The sequence below is a fragment of the Vollenhovia emeryi genome, unplaced genomic scaffold (genome assembly GCF_000949405.1).
Source record: "Vollenhovia emeryi isolate VEMERY1.0 unplaced genomic scaffold, V.emery_V1.0 DF939137.1, whole genome shotgun sequence".
NCBI lineage: Eukaryota > Metazoa > Arthropoda > Insecta > Hymenoptera > Formicidae > Vollenhovia > Vollenhovia emeryi.
In genome coordinates this window covers 1810587-1834964 of record NW_011967229.1, presented here as the reverse complement: position 1 = coordinate 1834964, position 24378 = coordinate 1810587, and the positions used below count along the sequence as shown (strand labels likewise).

At 42.8% G+C, this 24378-nt stretch overlaps 1 protein-coding gene across 1 annotated transcript; it reads left to right on the top strand.

Moving 5' to 3' along the window:
• The first annotated feature begins 23 nt into the window (after positions 1-23).
• LOC105567537 (dynein heavy chain 7, axonemal) lies at positions 24-23502 on the top strand. The gene is made up of 30 exons (XM_012022471.1): positions 24-277; positions 540-894; positions 1142-1615; positions 2253-2633; positions 3442-3878; positions 3986-4101; positions 4388-5210; positions 5735-6297; positions 6900-7202; positions 7326-7457; positions 8202-8745; positions 9772-10283; positions 10621-10967; positions 11330-11716; positions 12413-13031; positions 13454-13642; positions 13976-14505; positions 14893-15441; positions 15701-15892; positions 16293-16519; positions 16903-17273; positions 17524-17704; positions 18007-18305; positions 18956-19120; positions 19202-19442; positions 20177-20469; positions 21523-21748; positions 21821-21972; positions 22368-22649; positions 22912-23502. The coding sequence occupies exons 1-30, from the start codon at positions 40-42 to the stop codon at positions 23116-23118; spliced, it is 10335 nt and encodes a 3444-aa protein (XP_011877861.1). The 5' UTR covers positions 24-39; the 3' UTR covers positions 23119-23502.
• The last annotated feature ends 876 nt before the right edge of the window (positions 23503-24378 follow it).

Below are 24378 nucleotides of genomic sequence, written 5' to 3'. Positions count from 1 at the left end.
GAGCGAGTCCTAACCCCGCCCCCCAATACCGCGGCTCTGATGGAACTCATCAAGTTCGTCCGAACTACCAGTGACGTCACCCTAAAGAGCCTGGAGCTCAGGCTGCTGGACGTGATCGAGCACATCGCGTTTCTGTCGAATTACTGGCTGCTAACGGAGAGCGAGATAAGTAACAACAGCGTGGCTTTCCAGTGGTATCACAGAATGCCCCAGATCTTCGAGGACAATCGCGTGATCGTTGAGAACAAGACGCAGGAGTACCAAGACGCGCTGAAAGGTTGACCCCACGATACCCCGATCTGGATAAATAATAATCTTGATTAATCAATCGAATCCTTTTTAACAATTGACATTGAGGCACGTAGGATTTTGTTGTAAGAGAATCAACTCGATTCCTCCTAAAGTCGCGTGTACTAAAAATTCGAATGTCCGCCTTTTCAGAGTAACAGTTGATCGATGATCGATCGCGAATTCGTTGAAAATTGTATCTATGCGCGGTTCGCATCTGCGCTCTTCCAAGTTCGCTTTCGGTATTACAGTCAGATATCACAAGTTCGAGGAGGAATTGGAATCGTATGCGAAACAAGTGGAGGAGATACAATATTGGGGCGACATCGAGGAGGTGTATCGGTATCAGCGTAGGGCGCAAAATTTGGAGAACCGGCTGGTCACGGCGATGGACAAGATCGACAAGTTTAACGAGGAGGAGGCCGCCTTCGGCTGGGAGATCACGCAGTATCCTCTGCGCAAACGGATTGCCGATCGTTTGCAGCCCCTCAAGAAGCTCTTCGACAGCGTCTGCGAGTATTTGACTAAATACGACAAGTGGATAAACAGTACGATCGGCACCTATAATCCCGAAGACATCGACAACGACGTAGGAACGTATTACAGGTCGATATCTGAAAAGTTACAATAGAATTATGAAACATTAATAAGAATTAAAATAAGAAGCCTTGATGAAATGGGAGATAAAAATGAGAATAGTGATTAGAAAATTCTGCTGTGGCAAAATCGTATATTTTCGACACAACTGTAACAGTTTAAAATTTATCTAGTTTTGTCAAATAATTATTTAACGTGATGTTATTGTTACGCTGCGCCTGTCACTTTAGTTTTTTGACGATGAAATCGGATTCAGGACGATCTACAAGCTGGAGAAAGCGTTGCAGGAACCGGACGTGCGCGAGCTGGCGGCCGCGGTTCGCGAGAGAATCGAGGAGTTCAAGGATCGGATGCCAGCGGTGATGACCCTGGGCAATCCCGGGATGAAGACGCGGCATTGGGAACAGGTCTCGACGATCGCGGGCATTCCCATCAAGTTCGATGCCGATCTGACGCTGGGCAAGGTCCTGGCTATGGGTCTGGACGCTTATATCGCGCAGTTCGAGGGTGTCTCCGAGGCCGCCACGAAGGAGGACACCCTGGAGAAGGGCATGGACAGGATGCAGCGGGAATGGACCGATCTGACCTTCACCGTGAACCTTTACAAGGACACCGGCACCTACGTCATCGCCGGCGTCGACGAGATACAGCTTTTGCTGGATGATCACATAACGAAGGCGGTGACCATCAAGAACTCGCCTCACATTAAACCTTTTGAGGCCAGAATAATGTGGGTTTTACTGCAAGATTTTGGCGCTGAATACGAATTTACGTTTACCAAAGAATATTAAATTTTATTTTCCGGTTTCGTGTTCTGTTTCTAGAAAAATTATATTTTTATATTTTATACTTCCATTATTTATCGTATGTTCATGTGTAATCTTATTTATACAATTACTTGTGTCCTGTCATTATAAATTAGTATTTCGCTAACTTTACCTTTATGAAACTTTTAATATATGTGTATACAAAAGAATTTTTATTATACACATATATTATAGGGATTTTATATACACATATAGAGAGGGGAGGGGACAGGAATACTTAAAAATCGCGTATCGACAACCCTTATCGGCGCGCAGTTCTAAAAAGTCGAAATAGACGCGTAGAGAACATCTTTATACTGTTATTGCGACTAATATTATCATATGCCTCAGTGGTCGAATTGGTGAGACGCCCGCCTAGAGTGTAGGGAAGTCCAGGTTCAAACCCTGGCTGAGGTAATATTTTTCGCAATAAATTTTCTGTATTATTAAAATTGCCAGATACGGTCAAGGAGACGCCGATGTTGTTAATTATTGCTGGCGACATTTAAGAATATTCTTATTAGTTCTTTTATATTGTTACGCAATGCTTTTCGATTGCAGTAAATGGGAGAAGACGTTGCACCTGCTGGAGGATATTTTGGATCAGTGGCTGAAGGTGCAGGGCACGTGGATGTACTTGGAACCAATCTTCACCTCGCCGGATATCCAGCAGCAGATGCCGGAAGAAGGAAGGAAGTTTGCACAGGTTGACAAGATATGGCGGGACATCATGAAGAACGTTTACGGCGAGCCGCATGTTCTCGCTATCGTCGAGATCGAAAAGATGCTGGAACGGCTGAAGAAGAGCTTCGGGCTGTTAGAACTAATTCAAAAAGGTCTGAACGAATACTTGGAGAAGAAGAGGCTCTTCTTCCCCAGATTTTTCTTTCTTTCCAACGACGAGCTGCTGGAGATCCTCTCCGAGACTAAGGATCCTACGCGGTAAGTCATTTATGATACATCAAGTTGAAAAGGTATCAAGAGTAATAGCAAGGTTTAGTTTCTAATTTTACACATTTATAAACTTTACAATAATTTGTGATATCTAAGATCTTTTGAGATTTGGAGGCTGAGACCCCGGGAAACAAGAATTGGATCTGACCTGATCAAATTAGATCTCGGCAGTTGTACTTATATCTGGTCAGATATGCTTAGATATGATTTCCGCATGTCCAAGCAGATGTGATCGTACATGTCCACATATAAGCTGCTTTACAACTGTTGTAAAATTCGTGAATCTGATTGGCGTATTCTCTTAATCTTGAGTGAATTTAAGAGCGTACGCCAATCGGATTCATGAATTTTGCAACAGTTGCAAAGCAGCTTTTTCTACTGAACGTAGCTATTGTAACGAAAGACGCTAGTTTTCGTTAAACAGCGTATAAAGAGCGGCAAATTTTAAATACTTACCGTAACCACCCGGGGAAAAAGGCTATGTATCCAAATTTATCTAATTGTATCAAATAATGTCAGATATGATAAAATTTGATCAGATTTTACCCAATTTTAATGCATCCATTTATAAACATATCAAATCAAATGTGGTCAGATATAGTCAGATGTTTATACCGTTTCATCTGACTATATCTGACCACATTTGATTTGCTATACTTATAAATGGATGCATTAAAATTTGGATATAATCTGATTAAATTTTATCATATCTGACATTATTTGATACAATTAGATAAAATTGGATATATGGCTTTTTCTCCCGGGACATTATTCATGGAATAAAATTGCTCTTTAGCGTGCAACCGCACTTGAAGAAATGCTTCGAGGGCATAGCTCGACTGAAGTTCAACGAGGACCTCGAGGTGTTGGCGATGCGATCGACGGAAGGCGAGGAGGTTGATATCCTAGAAATCATATCCACTTCCATCGCTAGAGGACAAGTCGAGAAATGGCTGATCGAGCTCGAGACAGAGATGCGGAAGAGCGTGCGCCACATGGTGCACCAAGCGATCGTGGCGTATCACACGAAGGCGAGGACGGTTTGGGTCCTCGAATGGCCCGGCCAGACCGTTCTCTGCGTCGATCAGACATATTGGACGCAACAAGTCGAGGAGGCCATGCTGAAGGGAGTGGCCGGTTTGAAGAGATACTTGGACCAGTGCCAAGAGGAGCTAAACGATGTTATTCTGCTTATCAGGGGAACTCTCTCGAAGCAGAATCGCATTACCTTGGGTATCGTAATTAAACGACGATGGTCGCGGGCACTTTTAAAACTTTCCGTAGTACCTTTAATAATTTCTTCCATTAATTGAACGTTCGTTGACGTTTGCTTTTTTCAGAGGCGCTAGTTACTTTGGACGTTCACAGCAAGGACGTCCTCGCGGAGCTGTACAAGGAGCAAGTTGTAAAAAATACCGACTTCAGATGGCTGTGCCAACTCAGATACTATTGGCTGGTGCGACTATTTAATTAATACTAAAGTCGTATTTAATAACGATTTAAGTGCGTTGCAAAATCTTAGTTTTAGAATCTGTAACTCTGATGTATCTTCTATTATTTTTTATAATGTAGAGAGAGTTTCACTTTCCTACAAGTCTTTCTGTTAAGCTACTTTATTTTTATTCTTCAAATTCGTAATTTACTAATTAAGAATTAATTGAATTAAATTTTATTACATCTTTGTAACTAAATTAAATTTGTACAATTGGTGTACTGCAATTACGTTCTGTTTGCTCGAACAGGAAGACAACATGTGGGCGTATATGATCAACTCGTACATACGTTACGGTTGCGAGTACCTCGGCAATACATCTCGCCTGGTGATTACCCCTCTGACGGATCGATGCTACCGCACCCTCTTCGGCGCCCTGAGCCTTCATCTGGGCGGCGCGCCCGAGGGACCGGCTGGCACCGGCAAAACGGAGACCACGAAGGACCTGGCGAAGGCGGTCGCCAAACAGTGCGTGGTCTTCAACTGCTCCGAGGGCCTCGACTACATCGCGCTAGGCAAGTTCTTCAAGGGCCTCGCCTCGTGCGGCGCCTGGTCCTGCTTCGACGAATTCAATCGGATCGACCTGGAGGTCCTGTCGGTCGTGGCGCAGCAGATCCTCACGATCCAGTGCGCGATCAATGCCGGCACCGAGAAGATGATCTTCGAGGGCACGGAGATCTACCTCGACCCCACCTGCGCCATATTCATCACCATGAATCCGGGCTACGCCGGCAGAACCGAGCTGCCGGACAATCTCAAGGCTCTCTTCCGCCCGGTGGCGATGATGGTGCCTGATTACGCTCTCATCGCGGAGAATACCCTGTATTCTTACGGCTTCTACAACGGCAGACCGTTAGCCGTAAAGATTGTCACCGCTTATAAACTCTGCTCGGAGCAGCTCAGCAGTCAACATCATTATGATTACGGCATGAGGGCGGTTAAATCCGTGCTGATCGCTGCCGGCAACCTGAAGCTTCGCTACCCCGACGAGTCCGAGGATATCCTGATGCTGAGAAGCATTCTGGACGTTAATCTGCCGAAGTTCCTGGTCCACGATCTGCCGCTCTTCGAGGGTACGTTTTTCTCTTGCAATGTTTTTCATCTCGAAGCGAAATTATTTCTCCGATCGTTTGACTCTCTTTGCGAGTAAATTTTTGGCTGAAACATGTGTATTGTACACGAAAGACATATAGAAATTAGTTAAAAATTACATATATTATACATGAATTGTTTAATTAACTTTAAATTATATTACATATACATTAAAAATCAAATTTAAATATGTGTAAAAATTTGAATAATGTGTTTTTAACTTTGCTGCTTTAGTTAAATTTGAGTGTGAGCAAAATTAACTTTCAACAGAAATACAATTAACATATTTCCACCATTTAAATATAATATATATATATTTTTGAAAGGAGGAGGAAAAGGGAAAATAAATTGAAAATAAATTTCATATTGTACTTACACGTTGTAGTAAAAATCACGGAAAATCTCAGGAAATATATTGTTCTTTTGATAAAAAATTACGAACCAGTCTCGTTTCGACTGTCCGCGTAACTCCAGCGTTAATATTACGGATTTCTTTTGATGTCAGGGATAGCTTCGGATTTGTTTCCCGGAGTCGTACTGCCGACGCCGGATTACACGCACGTCAACGTGTGCACGCGGGATGCGTGCGCGGCGGCGAATCTGCAGTGCACGGACCACTTTTTAGAGAAGATCCATCAGATCTACGAGATGATGATCGTGCGCCACGGCTTCATGATTGTCGGACTGCCGTTCGGCGGCAAGACCTCGGCCTACAGGATGCTGGCGGAGTGCCTCGGCCTTTTGGAGGAGAGGAGACTGATGGATGAGCATCGCGTCGAGATCACCGTCCTCAATCCCAAAGCCATCACGATGGGCCAATTGTATGGTCAATTCGATCCTGCGTCGCACGAGTGGAGCGACGGTGTCCTGGCGGTGTCCTACCGCGCCTTCGCCACTTCCGTTAATCTGAATAGGAAGTGGCTGGTCTTCGACGGCCCGGTGGATGCACTTTGGATCGAGAACATGAACACGGTATTGGACGACAACAAGAAGCTCTGCCTCACGTCTGGAGAGATCATTCAGCTCGCGCCTACAACGAATCTAATTTTCGAGCCCATGGATTTGGAGGTAAGCCACGGGATCTTTCGGAACTTTTAACACTTTACTAAAGTTTCGTTCGTAAGAAATGGCCATCTTTGGAATTTGGCGTTTGCAGAAAATTATTTATAAGACGAGAGGCTGAATTTTATCGCTTGAAATTTATAGAAAAGTACTTTCAAACTGCATTACGATCTCGAATTCAATAAGTGTAAGATATTCGTGTCTACAAGTTTGAAATTTGAAATAGAAATTTTACATTCAGAACTTAAAATTTAGATATTTAGAATTTTATTAAAAAAAATAAATAGGTCAGATCTAAAAAATTCATATTTGAACCTTAAACTTTAACTAGGAGGGGGCTTAGAAGAAATGAGATAGAATTTAAAAATCGCAATTCAGAATAATAGGATTTGGAATGTATGGTCTTCTTAATATAAAAATTTCATATCTAAAACAAATGTAATGCAAATTTTAAATGTTCTCTCTTCTTGCTCAATATTTTTTAAGTTTTACGGCGTTGTGTCGTGCTCAAATTTTCTAATTGTGAGAATGTGACATTTGTCGGCAATAAGCCACCAATATCTGGAATAAACGCGTGTCCGAACACTTTATTAGAACGTCTCTGTCAGGTTGCATCACCTGCCACGGTGTCGCGGTGTGGTATGATCTACATGGAGCCGGTGAGTCTGGGCTGGACGCCACTGTTGATATCGTGGCTGAATACATTACCGCCCAGTTTCACGGAGGAAATTAAGAGCCATTTGAAGGACATGTATTTGCGCTTCTGCCCGCCTCTGTTGCATCTGATTCGCCGTTGCGGCGCAAAGGTGAGCCGCCTCGTTAAAAGTGACTCTTTCCCGCAGAATCCCCGGCGTTCAGATTCCTCCCAATCTTCCCGTCCACGATCCGTCTTTCCGGATTTATTGCGTAACGCCGGGGAATATTTGTTGTTAGGATAAGAATGAACAAATAAACTTGGCGTATTTGCGTACCTCGAAGAAACTTTTCTCGTTTCCGTCGGAAATTACGCGTTCTCACGGTCCCTCCACCCGCAGGAAATGATAACGATGCCGGATGCTAATCTAACGCGCTCGGTTATGTACCTGTACGACTGCTTCCTGGACGATTTTCGCGACGAGAAGTACGTGAGCGCGCTCTCCGATTTGGACATGAGAGCGCAAGTGGAAGTGAGTTTACATTATACTAACATAAATTGCGAACCTCCCTCCCCATTGAGTATTTCTTCGCTGTATAGCTACTTTAATTGTTTGAAGGAATAAAGGACTAAGAGCCGTGACAGGGTGTTAGTGTCTAAATATTTTCACGTCACGACTCTTAGTCCTTTGTTCCTTCGAATTTGCGTTTATCACATTTGAGCCATACGAATTTTACTAATACTTTGATTGTGTTGAAATTCAAATTGACGGAAAAACTTATTAACAATAAGGTTCTAAAAAAATATGTTTTACTTTTCGTTTATCTTATCTATAATAATAAGTTAACCGAAAGAAAAAAAATAATGGGTATAATTAAGCTCAATTTATACAGTTATTTCAATTCTGTTCAATTTTATGTCGACAGAAAGCATTTTAATTAGATGCGTTTCTTATAGAAAACGCAGTGTACTATTTTTTATTTGTCTTATCAATAATAATGATTTAAACACGACAAGAGTAAGCGGGCACAAGTTTTTTCTGCCAATTAAGGATTGAACGGAACTAAAACAAGTGTATAAATTAAAATTATTTATTATTATTGATGAAATAAATACCTACATAATATAATTAGTTGTATTAAATTAATGACTAGTATTTACTGATTCCATGTTTGTAAATTACCCACTGAGTCCATCAACATTTGAATTATTTTCATGAAACGCCAAGTTTAATTTCAGCGAGGCAACATTTAAAGCGAGAGATATCGATGTTTAGGGTTGCTTCTTTTTCGCGTGCATCTGGGCGATGGGTGTCACGCTGCTGGCCAACTACCGCGAGTGGTTTAATATGCTCTTCAGGGCGCTGGCGGAACGCGAGTTTCCGCAGGAAGTGCGCCAACGCTTCGGCATATCGCCGGAAATTGGCGAACTGAAGAAACCCTACTTGGTCCTTCTACCGAGCACCGGCTCGGTCTTCGACTATAAGTTCGTCAAGGAGGGTAAAGGCAGATGGAAACTCTGGCTGGAGGATCTGAAGGACGTTCCGCCAATCCCCAGGGACATGCCGGTGAACCAGATTATTGTCTCCACGGTTGAGACCGTTCGATACTTCCACCTCTTCTGGTACCTCGTACGCCATCACAAACCGGTCCTCTTGGTCGGGCCGACGGGCACCGGGAAGTCTGTCTACATCATGGAGTTTCTGCTGAAGAAGAACAATCCCGAGATCTTCAAGCCGCTCTTCGTAATATTCTCGGCGCAGACCACTGCCAATCAGACGCAGGATATCATAATGAGCAAGCTGGACAGAAGAAAGAAAGGTGCGTCGATTTAGCTTGTTTTAATTTTATGGAAATTACTATGTGGTTGGGCCACAAAGTGTGCGCGAGACAAAAGGAAAATTGTTATTGGCAGATTACAATATTATTTTATTTTACAATGTAGAAGAATTGCATTGACGACCAATGGCTGGCAAATTCTAATTAAAGAAATTCATTGCGAAAAATATTACCTCAGCCAGGGCCTGAACCTGAAACGCGAAGATGCCATCAGTAGTACTGTTTATTGCGACTAATATTACCACATGCCTCAGTGGTCGAATTGGTGAGACGCCCGCCTAGAGTGTAGGGAGGTCCAGGATCAAACTCTGGCTGACGTTAATATTTTTCACAATGAATTTCTTTAATTAGAATTTGCCAGTCGTTGGTTGTCATGCAATTCTTCTACATTGTTTAATCAATTACTGGCGTTAAATAATTCTTTACGTTATTTTATTTTGCTTAAATATTTCAATATCTCATTTAAATATATATAAATAAGAGAAAAAAAAAGTTTAATTAAAAGCAATTAATGGGACTGCAACGAAGTTAAAAATCATTTTCGGGCCATAAATTTCTATAACGTTGCGAAAGATAGTCATAGAGTCATTTTGCAGAAAGCACTTTAAAGTATGAGATTAAAATCTCGTTAAGTTTCCTCTTCGTAAAAAAGAAAGTTGTTTTCAACTTCGCTCAAGGGTATTTTAAAGAAGAGACTTTAAGCTTTCAAGAGGTCTCGGGGCGAAGTTAGAAACAAATTTTTTTCAGCTCCGTGCGTGATCTAGAAGCTGAAGTTTTTTTTTTCGTCAGGTTGCACTTAGAAATGCGGCCGCTTGAAGCGTCGCCGAAAGAAACCTGACAGGTTTCAAAAGTAGAAAGCTCCAAGGCAAAAAATCGTTCTGAAAATAGCTGTATAAATGATCGTTGAGTTACGTTCCCTTAATTTGCGCCATTAGCTCAAAATCTTTTCCATTTTATCGCGAACTGCGTTCGTCTTATTATTAATATTCAGCAATTATATCCGATAAGGTCTGTATGGTGCGCCGCCCGGCCAACACTGGGTGATTTTCGTGGACGACGTGTCGATGCCGCAGAAGGAAGAGTACGGGGCGCAGCCCCCCATCGAGCTCCTGCGCCAATGGCTCGACCACTGGACCTGGTACGACCGGAAGGAGGTGGTGCCCATCAAGCTCGTGGACGTCCAGCTGATGTGCGCGATGGGTCCGCCCGCGGGCGGACGTGACGTCACGCCGAGGTTCAAGCGGCACTTCGTCACCCTGGCAATCTCCGAGTTCGACGACGACGTCCTGGTTACCATATTCGGCAGGATCACCGCTTGGCACTTTGCCACCCGCGGCTTCCCGGAGTTCTTCGAGCCGTGTATCGATCACGTGGTCCACGCCACACTGGACGTGTACAAGGAGACCAGGAGGCACCTCCTGCCGACCCCGGCGAAATCGCATTATCTGTTCAATCTGCGAGACTTCTCGCGGGTCATTCAGGGCGTACTACTCTCCACTCCCGAAGCCATTACCGATCTGGTACGGGGTGGTATTGATTATTAGAATGTGCAGACTGAAGTCGCTTTCTCAATTCGTTTTTTTATTTAAAAAAGCAATGTCTACAGGATCATCGGTATCTTCGCTTATCTATATATCTTCTTAATTCCCCTAATCCCATCTACGTCAGGGGAATAGTCGACTCTGATTGAAGGATTTCCTTACGGTTTACGTATTACGTGTTAAGTAGATTCGTGTGTGAAGGCCTTTAAGAGAATCCCGATCGTTCTTAAAAAAAGAAAATGTATCAGACCTTCTTATGTTACCCTCATTTTACGAAGAATGAAATAATACACTTTGTATCGAACGAATTTTTAAGATAAGCATGAGGCGTTTGTGGGTCCACGAGGTGCTTCGAGTTTACGGAGACCGGCTGGTCGACGAGGCCGACAGCAAGTGGCTGGTGGAACAGATTCGGAAGACCGTAAAAGAGCGCATGAATGACGATATGGACCTTCTTTTCCAAGATCTGCAGGATAAGTCTGGCGCAGAAATAACAGATGTGAATCTGCGAAACCTCATCTACTGCGACTTCCACGATCCGGTCGCCGAGCAGAAATTGTACATAGAGATTCAAGATTGGGATGCGCTCGCCGAAGCGGTGGCAGAGTATCTCGCGGAGTACAACGATATCTCGAAGACGCCCATGGATCTGGTGCTCTTCAGGTACGTTTTCAATCTCTAAACACATTGAATTCAAACCATAACGATATTAAAAAGCAAAGAGAAATTCTTCTATTAATTAAAAGAAGTTATCAATACACTTGAAGATTACATTAATCGCCATTGAGAACCTTTAAGAAGTAAAATAATAATTAATATTGATTCCCGATTTTTTCCGATTTTTCCCAATTTTTAGAGATCGCGAATCGATGAGGTATAGTTTTTCTTTAAAAAACGCGCTGTAATTGATCTCGACTTAAAATCTGTTTTCTTTTTCTACGTTTTCGATTGCTAAAGGTCTCGAGATGAATTTCGTCAGATCGAGCAGTTGGACGATTGAGTCAGTGAATTAATTCGGTCTTCAGATTCGCGATAGAGCATCTTTCGAAGATCTGCCGGGTGATGATGCAGCCGCGCAGCCACGCTCTTCTGATCGGCATGGGCGGTTCAGGTCGACAATCTCTGACGAAGCTGGCGGCCCATATATCCGACTATGAGCTCTTCCAGGTGCAGATATCTCAGCAGTACGGCATGCACGAGTGGCACGAGGACCTGAAGAACATCCTGCGGAAGAGCGCCGCGAGTGACCTGCACACGGTCTTCCTCTTCATGGACACGCAGATCAAGGAGGAGGCCTTCCTCGAGGACATCAGCAACCTCCTCAACTCCGGCGAGGTGCCCAATCTCTTCGCGGCGGACGAGAAATCCGAGATTTGCGAGAAAATGCGGATCATCGATCGGCAGAGGGACAGGTTTATCTCACACGAATATAGAGTGTTCCATTGAAATCGGATAATTAAATTTGTGATTAATTAGCGATAATATTAATACGTCTTTCGTGCCGCGGTCCGTATATTTATTAAATCTGTATAATAAGAACGGAATTGTTGAATAATTACGCTGCCGCTCTTCACAAACTATTAAAATACGGCAAATGCTTTTGAATAATGTACATAAAATGTGGAGAACGTAATCTTTCAATACTGACTTTTGTAATGATTTTTCACGTCGATTTCTCAAACCACTTGCCACGTGTAAAATAATAAATATTTATTTAGAATGGCTTTAGCTTATTGATAAACGTTTTAACTGAAAGATTAGAGTAACACCGAGAGAGCGATTTCCGCACTGTGCAAACAATCTCTTTCACATTTAAAAATTTTTTTTATTAATTAACGACACATGAAACTGATTAATAAATTCGGAGGTTCGAGATTAAAGTTTGAAACAGAAATTAATCACTATTTTACACACTGAGTTTAATAAATTTGTGTAAGATTGAAAATCAAATAGTTATAAGATGACAGAGAAAGGTCAGGTACATGAGAAATATTCACAATTGCACGACACAGAAAGTTGGAAGTAATATCTTATCGTTTTAATTGCGTACTCAAAATAACAATTAATATAAAATAATTGTTATTAACTTCTGCGAACTGTGTGTGTAGGTCCGTGCAGACGGACGGCAGCCCGGTGGCGCTCTTCAACTTCTTCGTGCAGACGGTGCGCGAGCACCTGCACGCGGTGGTGACGATGTCGCCGATCGGCGACGGCTTTCGCACCCGGATCCGCAAGTTCCCCGCGCTGGTGAACTGCTGCACCATCGACTGGCTTCAGCCCTGGCCCGAGGACGCCCTGCTCGCCGTCGCCACGCAGTTCCTGAGCGAGATCGACATGCCGAGCGACGAGCGGCGTGCCTGCATCGGGATGTGCCAGTACTTCCACACGTCCACGCAGGAGCTGACCAGGGACTTCCTGAGGCGGTTGAATCGTCACAATTACGTCACGCCGACGTCTTACTTGGAGCTCATCAACACGTTCAAGGATCTACTAGATCGGAAACGAAAGGAGGTGCTGCAGGGCAAGAAGAGGTACGAGGCTGGCCTCGGCAGGCTGGACGGCACGCGCAAGGAGGTCAGCAGGATGCAGCAAATCTTGGTGGCTCTTCAGCCGAAGCTGCTCGTGGCTGCAAAGGACGTGGAGGGCATGTTTCTGGACGTGCAGCGGCAGAGCGAGGAGGCCAGCGAGATGGAGCAAGTCGTCAAGAAGGACGAGGAGGCCGCTATGGTGAGAACAGATTTCACAGTTGCAATATTTTTTATCATTTGCACAGCCTCCATTATTGATATCGCCATTATTGTACTCTTAATTTCCTTGTTGTTATTAATCTTAATAGAAGAAGATGAAGTGAGAATAAAAGAAGACTAATGAGAATGAAATGTAATTATTTAATTTTTGATATTTCGCGTAGATTTAATGTGTGAAAAATTGATCCATCTTTACGTCCTATATTTTCAGTCTTAATTTTTCGAGCCAGCTAATCCATTGTTATTTGAATAATTTAATTTTTAATATTGCGGATCTGAAGTTCGTTAGAAATTGATCAGTTCCCGCGTCATTTTCATTAATTGCAAAAATATTTTTCATGTTGAATAATTTTAAATAAATTGGATGGATTTAATGATCAATTACAACTTGTGTACCGTCAGATCGTCGCTGCGGAAGCCAAAGAGATTCGCGTTGAATGCGACGCGGATCTTCAGGAAGTGATGCCGATACTTGACGTAGCGAATGCTGCTCTGAACACTCTGACACCGCAGGACATTCAGATCGTCAAGTCCATGAAACGTCCACCGGCTGGCGTGCGATTGGTCATGGAAGCTATTTGCATACTGAAGGTGTATTAAATAATTATCTTGCTCGTTGGTAGAAAATTAATCGATGTCAAATGATATTTGGTTTTCAGCTTGCACGAGTAATAACATCTAAATATTAATACATGTAAATAATAACACGTAAATATTAATATATGTATGAAATACGTATTTACATAAATATTTACATAGAATCTAATTGGATGAACCATTAAATTATAATAAAATATCCGAATGGGTAACGTATATTATATGTAAATTTATATAATACAACGATGACATGTACAAATTCATGTGTCAAAATTTGCATCAGATCTGACTTCTATTCGCTAAAGAATGTCTTTGAAAATCGCGCAGGACGTAAAGCCGGAGAAGGTGCAAGGCCCGGAAGGTCCGATGGACGACTACTGGAAGCCGTCGCTTCGCATTCTGGGCGACATACGGTTTCTGGAATCGCTACTGAACTACGACAAGGACAACATCCCCGAGCGCATCATGACCAAGATCCGCACGACGATCCTGACGAATCCGAACTTCGATCCGGAACGAATCAGGCAGGTGTCGACCGCCTGCGAGGGTCTCTGCCGCTGGGTGTTCGCACTGTCGGAGTACGACAAGGTCGCGAAGGTGGTGGCGCCGAAGAGGCAGGCCCTGGCGAAGGCCGAGGCCGACTACTCCGCGGCGATGGAGCAGTTGACGCTGAAGAGGAACCAGCTGCAGGAAGTGCGGGAGAGACTGGCTCGGCTAGAAACCCTGTTGGCGCAACGAAGGGCCGAGTACCAAGCGATGACCGACGAGGTGAAGGAATGCGAGGAAAAGCTGAGAAGGGCCGAGGAACTGATCGGCGGCCTCGGTGGCGAGTACACCAGATGGTCCGAGACTGCCAAGTAATGGCCACTTTACAATACTTCGTCGCTTTATTATTTATTTTCTCTCTGTCTTTCTCGAGGATCATAAAATTTAATACATAGCCTCCATGATACTTTAATATATTGTAAAATTTTCATCTTCTCCTTTTCCATTATTTCAAAGATTAGAAGTCATTAGTTCGGTCAGATTATGCTATTATTGCTTCAACATTCATTTCTTAAACATTTTAAACTTTGAATAGCTAATAAGTATCTGGCAGGTTCATAAGGCCATTTTTATTCACTCTAATTATAACTTGTTATTATTTCGTTTCTTTATAATTTTTACTTTTAGTTTATTCATCAACAGTTTGCACACTCCGAAATAACCTCCGATGTGACGCGAAATCTCATGGTTACTGACAGATCGCTCGGGGAAGGCTACCACAAGTTAACGGGCGACATCCTGATCGGTTCCGGCGCGGTGGCCTACCTCGGCGTTTTCACGATGCAGTATCGGCAGCGGCAGGTGGAGGACTGGGTGGAGTACTGCACCAGTCTGAAGGTTGTCTGCAGCCAGGACCTCCAGCTCACGCAGGTGCTGGGCGACCCGGTGCTGATCCGCGGCTGGAACATATTCGGCCTGCCGAGCGACCTGTTCTCTATCGACAACGCCATAATCATCACGAACTCGCGTCGCTGGCCGCTCATGATCGACCCGCAGGGCCAGGCGAACAAGTGGGTGAAGAATATGGAAAAGGCGTCGAATTTGCACGTCGTCAGACTGACGCAGCCGGATTACATGAGAATTTTGGAGAACGCCGTGCAGTTCGGGCAGCCGGTGCTGTTGGAGAACATCGGCGAGGAGCTGGACGCGGCCCTGGAGCCGCTGCTGATGAAGCAGACTTTCAGGTCCGGCGGCGCGTTGTGCATCAAGATCGGCGATAGCATCATCGAGTATTCCGACAAATTTCGGTGAGTCCGTCGACCCGCTCGAATTTCTCATTCCATTCCTGGCACGCCGGGTATAAACGTGATTTATAAATTACGTCGTTTCACTTGGTATTAATAATGTTTGGCAATGAATTTAAAATTATGAGAAGCTTGACAGTGAAGAATGAATTTTATATAAATTCTTTTTCTTATTCTTGTTAATTTATCAGGAATCTTTTATGTATGTGATATTTATTTATACACTTTGACGATAGGAATTTCCGTCCGTACTTTTCCACAGATTTTACATCACTACGAAATTGCGAAATCCACATTATTTGCCGGAAATAGTGGTGAAAGTGACTCTGTTGAACTTCATGATCACTCCGGTTGGCCTGGACGATCAGCTTCTGGGAATAGTCGTTGCGAAGGAAAGACCCGAGCTCGAATCCGAGAAAAATCAGTTGATAGTTCAAGGAGCGGCAAATAAAAAGTACAGTACAAATTTTTCTATCTTACTTTAATATCTATTTCTTATCTTTTAGCTTCTTATATTAAATAAGATACTGATTAAATAGTAAAAATAGTAAAAAGTTAAATGAAATCGTAAAATTATGTGATTAAACAATTATTTTGCAGTTTTACAATTATTAACAAATATATTGATATCGATGAGACGAATGAAATTTATTACGAGCAATTCGCGAATTGTCGTCGAGCATTTTATTCTTAATTGATGACATTAAGTGCCGAAAGTCTTCTAATAACAATTAAATATGTATTAATAAAATTAAGTTTTTTGTATAAATAATATTAATTCTGCAGAGCCCTGTCAACTCGTAATATTTGATACGTTGCTCCGTCGGGCGATATTTCGCAACGTTTCTTTGCAGGATGTTAAAGGAGATAGAGAATAAGATCTTGGAAGTGCTGTCTGCGTCCAAGGAGAATATCCTCGAGGATGAAACTGCTATCGGTGTGTTGAGCTCGTCGAAAAGTCTGGCCAATGAGATTCAAACTAAACAGACTGCTGCTGAAATTACCGAGAAGTCGATCGACGCGGCGAGATTGCAGTACACGCCGATTGCAGTGTATAGCACCGTTCTCTTCTTCACAATTGGTGAGCGAAAATGCAAACCGCGCGAGCGTCTAGTCCGTAGAAAAGTCGCTTAATTTAAACCAAATCATCTGATTCTGTAACAAAATATATAAAAGCAGAATATGCAGCCTCAGCACAATATAATAATAAAAATAGCGTCCATCAAACTCTATTAATTTACGGGAACTCTAGTTTTTTAAACTGTCATAATATCTATATTTAAAATTAGTAGAAATAATATATGCGTGTCCAATGGTGAATAAAAAGCGGCAGTTTTTAAGAGTGATATATATTTAAAATGCATTAAAAATCGTACAGAAAGAATATGATGAAGATTAAAAAGAAATGTTTCTTGGGAAGGCAGTATTTATCGAAGCAATGTCGTTCCTCAATCTTTCTCGCAGCCATGCTGGCGAATATCGATCCGATGTATCAGTACTCCCTCGCCTGGTTCGTCAATCTCTTTAAGAATACGATCGACAACACGCCACCAGTGGAGGATATAAAGCAGCGCCTGAAGGACCTCACCAGGTGCTTCACCTATTCCCTGTACGTCAACATATGCCGCTCGCTCTTCGAGAAGGACAAGCTGCTCTTCTCGCTCCTGCTCTCCGTGAACTTGCTGAACAAGCAGGGCCAGCTCTCGATGGCCCACTGGATGTTCCTGCTGACCGGCGGCGTCGGCCTCGAGAATCCCTTCGCCAATCCCACGGAATGGCTGCCGACGAGGTCCTGGGACGAGCTTTGCCGATTGGACAGCGTACCAGGGTTCACGGTAAACTTTCTCGGGATGGCGCAAAAATCAACTCGTCGACGTTAATGCAAACGTGCTCTATAAAAAATGCATCAAATTCTTTCACGAGAGCTAATAGAAGTTGTTGGCAAAAGTCGAATATCTCCGGGAAAGTTAACGGAATTTCTTTAATCTAGTATTGGTTCATTAGAAATTTAATTACGGAAATTTATGAGAAGGTGAAGAGTTTTACTTGTCGCGACAAGATCGGTCTTTGTACTTTGTCGTTCAGGGAATACGAGACTCGTGTACAAGAAATATCGACGAGTGGAAGAAGACATTCGATCACAAGGAGCCTCAAACCTCGATTTTTCCCGCTCCTTGGAATAAACTAAGCAGCTTCGAAAAGATGCTGGTGCTTCGTTGCATCCGTCCTGACAAGATAGTGCCGGCGGCGCAATTATTCGTCGAAGGTAAGGTTGTTAAAAAAGAAAGGAGGCCACTAAAATCTAAAAATAGATTGACCCAGATGAAGGGCACGGGACGAGGAATCTAGAACGGGCCGTACATTTCGAGCGAAGGGCGAAATTAAATTCTTTACGACAATGGGAAGTGGATCCCTCTGCGTATAAGACTATCCTTTTATATCATTATTTGCCTACCCTTATGAAACTCGATATGCATATAACGTAGCCCGAAATTCGTGGAGCGAAATCGTTGAATCGAAACTGTCAGCTGCTACTTTGCTCGCCTAAATTTTTCCATCGTCCGATAGAACAATTGGGACATCAGTATATTGTGCCACCGCCTTTCGATCTGGCGGCCTCTTTCGCGGACTCACACTCCTGCATCCCGCTGATATTCGTCCTGACACCCGGCGCGGATCCCATGGCAATCTTATTGAAGTTCGCCGACGATCAGGGCTTCGGCGCCAGCAGGCTGTTCTCTTTGTCTCTGGGCCAAGGTCAAGGAATCATCGCCGAGGGTCTTATCGACGAAGGCGTGAAGAACGGCACCTGGGTGGTGTTGCAAAATTGCCACGTCGCCAAAACTTTTATGGTGACTCTGGAAAAAGTAACTATTCGCATAAATCAGATTTATTACGCGATTAAAGAGATTAAAACTACCCAAGCAATCAAAGTGACTAATTTGTCAATTTTTAGCAAATTTATAATGGTACATTTCGTAAAATTTTTCGTGACTTTGTTGTCAATAATTAAAGCGATTCATTTACTGTTTCTCTTCGTCTTTGTTTTCAAAGATATTTGTACATTTTAAAGTAACATTTTTAGAATATATTGCATATATAGAATATATTGCATAGTACATTTAAATAGTGACAACACGTTAATCTCGTTGACAGTCCTAGAATGGGAAAAAAATTAACTCTTACATATTATTTAAATAAATAAAATTGCCTGTAAAAACATTTATTAAGTACAATTGTAAATTCGAGTTTTAAATTTTAGGAAGCATAAAAATTTCTTAAAGTCTATAATTCGATTTATAAATGTGTATAAAACCTTTGGAATTATTTGGCTCAAGATCTATTTCAATTTACATGTGAGATTATTACAAACATTTGTTACTTCTGACTTTGGAATTTCGAGCAGTATTTTAAAGCAGTATTTAAAAAATGTATTTTCATCACGCAGCGCTTTTTAATCTCTTAACGAGGATCCTTTTGTTACTCGCTGTCTTATTATTTTTATCCCGTCATTTAGATATGCGAGAGCTTCACAAAGGAAACGGTGCACCCCGACTTCCGGCTGTGGCTGACGAGTTATCCGGTCGAGCACTTTCCGGTCAGCGTTCTGCAGAACGGCGTGAAGATGACGAACGAGCCTCCCAAAGGACTGCGCGCGAATATCTTGCGGTCTTTCCACCAGGTATGTACATGCAACATCCCGTTTCGCTCACCCCAAGTCGGAGAGACTGACTCTAAGAGAATCGGTTAAATCTCGCGGCAGGACCCGATATGCGATCCCGACTTCTTCGACACCTCGAAGCAGCGGTCGACCTTCAAGCGGCTGCTCTTCTCGCTCTGCTTCTTTCACGGTATCGTGCAGGAGCGACGGAAGTTCGGGCCGATCGGCTGGAACAATCAGTACGAGTTCAACGAGACGGATTTACGTATCAGCGTGCTGCAGCTCAAGATCCTACTCGACCAGTACGACGACGTTCAGTTCACCGCATTGAAATACCTGACAGGTATCCGAATTAAATTGCTTATACACCGAAAAAAAAATGCTATTAAATTAAGCAAAATGAAGTTGCTTGAATTAAACCTTAACGTCACGGGCTGCCACAAACATAAATAATTCACTCAATTGTATTTGCTATGGATTTTAATTTTAAACATTGAACTAAATATCTAGATTATTAACACAACAATCTGATGTTTTTCATTTATTAATACTGATGTTGTTTTAACAATTGTCTTTCAATTACACTGATCTTGTTGACATCATTCTTTTTTCCGCGTAGTCACTCTGAAAAAAGTAACTTCTCGCACGTTGCTTCTCTCTAAACTCTTATTTATACGCAACTGCGTGCGCGAATAAAGCCTTTGCATAAGAAAATAGATATAAAAATAGATAGCGATCGTTAACACATTTTTAGATTCGGACTTAAGGTGAAAATTCAGCTAACGTTAATAATGGGACTTGATTAAAAACACATGTCCACAGTGATCTCACGTAAAAATAAGAAATAAATAAATAAAGGAGATATTTATATAAAGTGTTTATAAATTTTTAATTTGTGCGCTTTATATATTACAAATTTTTTATACATACTACAAATTACAAAAACTTTTAATAACGTTACAAACGAGGAATTAGAAATAACATGTTGTGAAAAAGGATGCCCGAAGCATTGGATATAAAGCCACAAGATAAGCAACAAGTTTTCGTTGGCGTGTTTTTAATCTCTTTTTTTTCAAGGCGAATGCAATTACGGTGGTCGCGTGACCGACGAGTGGGACCGACGGACCCTGAACACGATCCTGACGCGATTCTATCACGAGGACGTGGTCGTGGCTGATCGGAAATATCTGTTCGATCCCAGCGGCCTTTATTACGTACCGCTGGTCAGTGAGTACAGTCAATTCTTGGATTACGTGAGAGAATTGCCGATGACCACCGCGCCCAGCGTCTTCGGCATGCACGACAACGCCGACATCATTAAGGATCAGCAGGAGAGCTACTTGATGCTGTCCTCCATCCTGACCACTCAGGTAATAAACCCAGCATCGAGATTGATTGCTATGTTCCGTTTCTACTTCTTATCATGCGGATTTATCATGCGCATGTTCCGGTCGGTTTGAGATAAAATACAGATTATTGAAAAGCGCGGAGGTGTGAAGCAAGTACTTAGCTGGTTACGTGATTTTCTGAAGCGGCTTTCTCCAGGTAAAATGAAGAGAAAATGGATTATATCGAGCTATTTTAACTGTCGTGAAAATTAAACGTTTTTCTTATATTATTTCTTATTGTTAATTGCCAGCTCTTTTAAATTGTTTTTGGAACTTAATATTGCACTTTCAACAACAGGCGTATAAAACTTATGTAATTGTTCCGTAACTGGTGTTGCATAAGAATTAAAGTTTCGAACAATAAGGTGAAGCAATAAGGTGAACGATATCCACTCTCGTATAATTTATTGATTTTTTTTTTCTTATCTTCGTTTAATGTCCCGATTCCTCCAATACGGTGGAATAATGAGAATTTCTATTATCTTTCCATCTTTGCCCAGAATATTGAGAGGAGCTGAAAGTAATATTTACTTGAGAAAGCCTTTATGAAAAGTTGAAATGACTGAAATAACGATGTCGTTTAATTTTCACGCGGTTAGCGTCAAGGAGAAAAATCGAGAAAGACGGTAATTCTTACTTATCATTGCAATCCTCAAATCCTCAAATGCACTACTAAATATAGAACTGATGCCAGAAAAATTGTCTAGCTATAAAAAAGAATATTTTATTATACTTGACGAAAACGCATGACGCTGTCACTTGCAACGGTAAGAAACTGAAGCTGGATTCAGAGATGTATGAAAAATAATATAATACAAAGAAAGATTTCTTAAATATCGCAACATCTATTAAGATTGCGAAACGGTATTAAACTTTGCGTCGAGTCTTCGTTCTTCAATTTAAGTTGAATGATTAAACAAAGCTTACTTGGCTGTAAGATAGCGGAATTAAAATCGCTCGATGCGGCGGCTTCGTCAAGAGTTTACGAGTTCTCCATTAAGAAAATTTTCGGATTTTCGTCAGGACACCGGCCAGGCGGAAGTGTACGCCGAGAGATCGCCGGACGAGACCGTCTACGGCGTCGCGTCCGACATCCTGTCGAGATTGCCGCAGGACTACGATCTGGTGGCCGCTCTGGACAGGTATCCCACGCTGTACGAGCAAAGCATGAACACCGTGCTGGTCCAGGAGATGGGCAGATTCAACAAACTCCTGCGGACCATCCGGGGCAGCCTCGTGAACGTCCAGAAGGCGATCAAGGGTAAAGAACGAACAAGCCCTTACGCTTTGCGAGTGTCTTATGCTCCTGAATTCTACTCATACCCCTTTCCAGGCCTGGTGATAATGAGTCTCGACCTCGAGGAGGTCTACTCGTCGATCATCATCGGCAGGATATCCAAAATGTGGATGAGGGATTCTTACCCTTCTCTGAAGCCGCTCGGCAGTTACATACACGATTTTCTGAAGAGGCTGAACTTCCTCCAGGTGAAATTAAGGAAACATAGATTGTATTTCGAATTATTTTGTTCCGTCGAAAAAATTAAACGTCGTCTTAAATTGCGTCTTCGAACCACAGTTTTTAAGACCACGGCTTCTTGATCAAATTATACCAATTGTCTTTGTTATATTCACAATGTGACATTCGCATAGATTAATTTATGTAGAATTTATTATTTTGTTATATCAATTGAAACGAAACCGTACACATTTCGCACTAAATCAGGCTTATTTATATAGCGCAAAAATCTTCTTCTTCCTCGTGTATTAGGCTTGAAGCCTGTTTTGTCCGGTGCGTTCTGATACTTTGAGCATTTGGTTTTACTTCGTCTTTGGTAGGCAGCTAACCTTATATAGCAATTGAACTGAACAACTTCTTTCAGGCTTGGTACGCGAAAGGACCTCCCACGTCTTTCTGGATTTCCGGTTTCTACTTCACGCAGGCGTTCCTCACCGGTGCCCGTCAGAATTACGCAAGAAAGTATTCCATTCCCATCGATTTATTGGTCTACGACTTCATCCCGTTGAAGGACACCGTTTTCGAAAAGCCGCCGGTCGACGGAGTATACATTTACGGGTTATTTCTTGACGGAGCGCGCTTCAATATGACCACAATGCAGCTCGGCGATTCTTTCCCGAAGATCCTTTACGATACCGTGCCTTACGTGAGTCAACACAAAACAAAGCTTAAGAATCTCTTCGACTAAATTCGATGCTTTTCAAGCGATGCTCAAATAATTCACGAATCCTTCCGCGAAAGGGCGCAGCTTCCCGCGAGAGACCTTTTCTGGAACTTTTCCAAAAATGCAACACGCTTTGCTTGGCTGTTCGAACTCTTAATCGAGCAACGGGGCTTTAAATGTCAACCTCTGAAAGCGCCTCTTCGGAGGACGCGCGTTGAATTACTCCCATGCGTTACGCTTTCAGATTTGGCTGATGCCGGTGACGAAGGAGCAGGTGCAGGATAAGGACACGTACACGTGTCCGGTGTACAAGACCAGCGAGCGGAAGGGCGTGCTGTCGACCACCGGCCATTCAACCAATTTCGTCATCGCGATTTGGCTACCGACGTCGCATCCGCCGGAGCACTGGATCCTGCGTGGCACCGCGATGCTGTGCCAACTATCAGAGTAGCATGGGACGGTCTCTTGGTAGACGTAATAGTCCTGGGACACTTTAATGAACTCGCTTTAGAAAATATACGTCGCCGTAATTTACTTTCTTCAGTGATTTCTCGAACTTTTAACGGAGAATATTTAGTTGGCTCTCTTTAGAGACCAGAGTAAATTTATTTCAAAAGATCTGAGCGATGAGTAATTTCTCTTCAATGCAAAGTTCTTAGGATTCGTGCGATTGAATAAAAATACACAAGTATAAACTTATCCGCGGTTTTTTTTTAAACGTTTGGTGATTCGAAAACGATGCGATTTCTGTCTCATAATACGCACATGTCCTGCCTTTTACGTAACGTAGTAAACAAGCGAGCAAAGGTACAAATAATGATCACGAGTAAATGAAACTTGCATTAATTATTTATTTAAAGCACGTAAAACATATTTTGTACAACGTTGTTTTTTATAACAGAAAAATATCTCTATATGAAAATGTCGCTCGAAAAACTAAAACTTTATGCAAATGATCTACAAACAGTATCATTTTCGTAACAAACAATAACCCGCGCGTAAAATAAATTAAAATAATGCCTTCCGCCTATAAATATCATTTAGACACATAAAGTATCAAATCTCGGATTAATTCTTAAATCCAAGAATTTTGCATGAAAGAGAACAATGTTGCCCCCAAAATTGCTACGCGAACAGTCCGTAAACAGGTTCTATCGTTAAACAACATCGCGAAAGAGAAATCGGCGAAAGTGCCGTGACGGCCGCCCGTTAATTAATACGGCAGAAATTCTCGTCGAACTCTCGTAGGTCTCCTCTCGCGTCATCCTCGTCGCCGACGAGCATCATTTTCGCCGGCGCTTCGCCTCGTGTTATCCCGCGCGCCGTGTTGCACAGTTGCCGGTATTTATTATGTGGAATATGGGCGCTTTCGGGGATGGGGAAGTGGGGGTGGGTCGGACGGAGGGTGGGGTTGAGCCGCCGCGGGGGTGGCGGGGCGGCTACAGCGGCTTGCTTGGCGGCACCCTGTCTACCCGGACCAAGATCGCCGGAGGCTCGTTGCCTAGCGACCCCGTATTGATCTCACCCCGTATCTCCCGTCTCTATAATACCCCCTGTTCCACCAAGCATCCCCGCGTCTCTCCCTTTCCCTCCCTCTCTCACTCTCTCTCTCTCTCTCTCTCTCTCTCCTGTTTGCTTTCTCTCCGTCATTCTCTCTCCTCCCCCCCTCTCTCTCTCTCTCTCTCTCTCTCTCTCTCTCTCTCTCTCTCTC